The 5,202-nt window shown below is 42.2% G+C and overlaps 1 protein-coding gene across 1 annotated transcript in view; it reads left to right on the top strand.

The window, feature by feature from the left end:
* The first annotated feature begins 1,479 nt into the window (after positions 1-1,479).
* The window catches only part of LOC106812683 (atrial natriuretic peptide receptor 1-like), an 11,024-nt gene continuing 7,301 nt past the window's right edge, over positions 1,480-5,202 (top strand). The window contains 5 exon segments of the mRNA XM_014816616.1: positions 1,480-1,491; positions 1,636-1,737; positions 2,763-2,834; positions 3,089-3,254; positions 4,153-4,329. Coding sequence (XP_014672102.1) covers positions 1,480-1,491; positions 1,636-1,737; positions 2,763-2,834; positions 3,089-3,254; positions 4,153-4,329 — 529 coding nt within the window.

Here is a 5,202-nt window from a genome sequence, read left to right on the forward strand (position 1 = left end):
AGAGAACAAATGTGTCCTTTATGGACAGGTTGCGGTTCTATAAACGGGCTTTCACTGCGTAAATCCGACTGAGGTGAAACCCGCGTGAGAAGTGTCCTTTATAATGGTTCGGTAGAGGCGACCGGTAATACGCGTTTCAACAGTGTATTCTTCTGACATTAATCAATCTCGCCTGACGAAATTGCGGACCTCGCGATTGCAGATGGGAAAGAGCAATAGGAGCATCGCTGCGAGCAGCGCAACCAGTTACTCCCGCTGCGGCACATCACAGACGACCCGCAGCGGCACCAACATCTTCTCATTGGTCGGAAATTACAAGGTAATTGACGTCACAGACGACGCGAGCTTCCCCCCCCCCCACCCCCCACCGCGCCGCACTGCCGCTGTACGGGAGAGATTTCGCGAGAGTGATTCGTTTGATGGGTGTTTTTAAGTGATTCCGTGCAAGCGAGGGAGAATGGCGAAAACTGTTTGTCAGCGCACCGTAAATCATTTCTCTATTAGAAGTAGCAGTGACTTCAGTAAAAGTATCAGGCCCTTATCGGCCTCTCATGCGATCTCGTTCAAGCTCTCGCGGTATTTAACACGTGAATAGGGAGGGTTTCATGGATGTCCGTTGAAGGGCAAAATCGCTAAGGTGATGTTGAATGTTTTCTAAAAATAGCGTAACGGTCACATTCAGGTCGTACGCCGCTTTCTGAAATGCTAGCTCGTTCGAGGTACTGTATTATCATGTAGATATCTACGATATGAAGCGTGAGTATCAGATCTATAAATGTTGCGACAATTCCTTGGGAGGGTGAGGCAATAGTCACAGCGTCGCAAAAACGTCTTCTAAAAAGGATAACAGAATCATCGATCCTGAGCGCAACATCCTGAAACTTGTTCGTGGTTTCGACACATACATTACGCTTTACAACATGCTTTACTTGTTTAAATATTTATACGTGCACAAAATGTCACAAAAATTCGTTGGAAAATAGACTTGTTATTGCTATAACCAGGGTTGAACATGCGTTCGTTCGTTCGCACGTACGTACATACGTGCAGAATTCTATATCTTCGTTGCCGTAGGGGTAGATAACGTCTGCAGACCGTTCCAACGAGACTAGGGTAAAAAATCGCAACCTATTCAGTATTTCCAGGTACGTCAGCTGTAGACACAACAAACTTGTGAAACGTTGATGATAGTGCGCGTAATTTTAATAACGTAATTAGACTTATTGTAGGCACGCATTAACACTCGGAAAAGGCTCGATCACAGCCGGAATAAAAAAAACCTCCGACACCAGCCTTATTTCTACGTTGATTATTATACTCGTATTTGTAATTATATCTTTTCTTTCTACGAAAGGGGCGGCAAGTATCCTTGAAGAAAATCACTAAAGGCAAACGCTTGAACATAGATAGGAATGTATTAGAGGAAATATCATTGGTAAGTAGATTGCCCAATAATTTTACTCGATGAAAAAAATTGCTATGCAACATAAAGCTAAACACTTTTTAATTAAAGAATTAGATCAACAAATGTAGATAAACCGCATTAAAATCGTGAAATGTAAACTGTAAACGTTAATATTATTATTTATGGGCTAATCTAATACACGAATCAATATACCCATATACGTTTTACAGGTACGTCAAATGAATCACGACAATATTAACCAATTTATTGGAGCTATATTGGAGCCAGAAGTGTACATAGTGACGGCTTACTGTAATAAAGGAAGCGCTCAGGTAAGCTTGAAAAGGAAAATCCAGTTATGTTATTTTCTTGGCCACGTTTTGAAGTTGTTGCCGAAACAAATTTGTTTTCTTACGGCTTCTAGGGTACTCGTAATTACTCTCCAAATTTTTAGATAATTAATATTTAATTATTTAAAATTTTTTAGAGAAATTTAAGAGCAATATATTATACGATATTAAGCGATATATTATTTCGTACGATGTCGAAAATCAGTACATAATATAACAGTGAAGCTATGAGCGTTTCCTAAATGTTGAAAACCTTACAACACCATTTCGGTTAGAGCATGTGGCTGGATAAATCGTAGAATATCACATGACATCGGGGGCGTCTTCCTCTCTTCTTATAATGGCGTTTACGTAATCATTAGCGTAAATCAGGGGCGTAAATCCGTACCGAGGAGTGGCGGGGGTGATCGGCGGTAGCCGGGGGGGGGGAATTAACCTTGGCTGCCGCAGGCAGGCCCGCGTGCCGTATGCATGCCATTGCTAGGGGGGTCTGGGGGCATGCCCCCCAGAATATTTTGAAATATTTAAGCCATTTTCCTGCAATCTGAGGCATACTGTGGGCCATATTCTCATGTCTGATGACACTATCTCAACGCTAGACTCAACCCTACAAATTAGGATTCAAACCACTTTTCATGACTTTTCAGAGAGCGTACATAGTTAGGTTACTATAGTAATAATACATGTATTAAAACATGTAAGAATTGCAATTTCTCACAATTTCACGTGTTTTTGTATGTTTGCAACCATACATTTTGGCTATTTTGTTTCTCTCTTTTTTTTAAATCTTAGGGGGGGATATTTGTACAGGTTATCCCCCCTCCTTCAAGAGCGGGGGGATGTATCCCCCTCATCCCCCCAGGATTTACGCCCCTGGCGTAAATCAACTAACTAATCGGTTTATGTGTGATGTTGAAAACAAGATTCAAAACTCTGGTTTACAGTTATCGTAAGCTATGTATAATTACGTTAATAACATGTAAATCTTAATCTTTGGTAACTGTCAGGATATCATTGACAACGACAATATCAAGCTGGACAAGGACTTTGTTCTGTCGATCGCTACTGATATCTGCAACGTATGTATGCTCACTAAGCACCCAGCATGACATTGGGAAATCCAACTCATCGACTTACAATTACGAGCACAGCGTCTCTCAAATAGTATAGCAGCGCGGTAAACTATATATCTCGCTAATATGTAGATGTGAATGGAATAGGAACGCCTACAGCTTTCATCTTCAACACTACAGTTGCACGTGATAAAAATAAAGAGATAAACTAGTAATCAATACTAATATAATATAATATAGAGATTTCCCGTTCCTTACAGGGTATGATATACATTCACAACAGCGCACTTAAGTCTCACGGACACCTAAAGAGTTCCAACTGCATCGTAGATAGCCGATGGGTGGTGAAGGTCACGGATTTCGGGCTCGGAAGCTTTCGTAAGAACGAAGAGATGAGCGATACGCCTGCATATCCTAACTACAGCGGTCAGTCTTCTATATTACGCATTAATATATATATATATATCATTGTGTGTAAACGTATGTAAAGTATAATTTAATATATTTTTTATCCGCTGCAGAGGCGTGGGAATTAGCTTGTTACAGTCATGGCGGCAGCGTCCTTGGCAGCAGCAACAAACGTTTAGACGCAATATGTGACAATGCCCACAATGCTCACATGACAATCCTGACAAAAACAGCAAGTTCATTTCTCACGAGGCAAAACAGTTTCTAGTAGATGGGTGGTTGGGTGGTTGGGTCGGTGGTCGGGTCTGGGTGGGTGGATGGATGGATAGATGGATGGACGGACGGACGGACGGACGGACGGACGGACGGACGGACGGACGAACGGAAGGACGGACGGATCGATGGATAGATAGATAGGTAGATATTAGAGAGAGAATCAAAGAGCGGGAGGAAAGGGAGAGGGGGAGAGAGAGAAAGAGCCCGAGGCGAACGTTCCGCGTCCATAATATACACGGTAATTTTTTTTAAACAACCTGGATTAATGCTACGATATATTGTGGTTAAAATGATTCATGTGCGCTATACCGACTGATACACATACAATCAAGTGGTATTATTAGCTCTTGATACAAGAATTGCAAGTACCATCGACCGATAATAGCACGAGCACATGAATAGAAAGTTTCTATCCACGCATGATAATATCAAGCGCGAATAACAATATAATAATAATAATAAGAAGAAGAAGAAGAAGAAGAAGAAGAAGAAGAATTATTATAATAATAATATTATTATTATTCACTCCTGATAATATCTTGATATAATCTTGATGATATCACGCACTCTTGATAATAGCGAATGTAACGTACGTATAGCGATCGGGCTCAAACGCTATAATTATTGCTTCGGTGCACAGAGCTTCTATGGACGGCGCCGGAGATTCTGCGCATGTTTAAGACTCCTATGTACGGCACGCAGAAGGGAGATGTCTACAGCTACGGTATCATACTGTCGGAGCTCGCTAACAGATGCGAACCGTACGGCATGAACCAGCAACCCGCCAACGGCAGCGCTCACCAGTTAGATGCTGAGGGTAATTCGGAATGCTGTTCTCATCTAATCAATTATTATCGATATCTAGAAATATTAGAGATGGCACTAGTTATCTGTAACACACGTATGATGTAATCAGGAGTGAATAATAATCTATTATTATTCACTCCTGATGTAATGTATTGTTATCTGTAATAATTGTGTGTGTGTACGCGCGCGACGTGCTCGTGTGTGTGGCTGTGCGTGTGCGTGTGCCGTGTGCTGTCGTGTGCGTGTCGTGATGTGCTTCGTAATGTGCGTGCGTGCGCGTGCGCGTATGTGCGTGCGTGGCGTGCGTGCGTGTATGTGTATTGTGTGTGTGCTTATGCTCGTGCGTGCGTAGCTCAAGAGTAACTATACTAGTCGATTCATACAGAGCAATTTATAGACACGAGCCTAGTAAATAGTCCGGTTTAAAGGTGACTGCTAAACCTGACACGCGTGTGTAGGTAGCAGCACTAGCATAACGAGTCGCTTGATATTCCTTTGCGTGCATGAACGGGTTCTAAACTCGGAGACGCAACGGTTATGTTTGCGCACCGGTGGACAATAAATCAAGAATACACTGAACATAACATATTTATGGCTCACCATAAATCATATTTATGTCAGGCCAGGGGCCATAAATCGTTCCAATGGGAAGCGAGATTAATAATGCCCGGATAGTAATCGAAGCCAACTCAATCAACGGACTTAATGCTCCACCAATCAAATAACTTCGTCCCCCGTTGACCGTCTAGATAACGCATTTTGTCCAGCCGGCCAACCCAGGTTGTTCCACGTGGACAAAAATCAGAAACTGACCGCATATTAATGGTCACCAATAAAAGCGACCGCAATGAAGCGAAGGATTATATCCCGGATAATCGAAGCC

The sequence above is a fragment of the Priapulus caudatus genome, unplaced genomic scaffold (assembly GCF_000485595.1).
Source record: "Priapulus caudatus unplaced genomic scaffold, Priapulus_caudatus-5.0.1 Scaffold674, whole genome shotgun sequence".
Taxonomy (NCBI): Eukaryota; Metazoa; Priapulida; class Priapulimorpha; order Priapulimorphida; family Priapulidae; genus Priapulus; species Priapulus caudatus.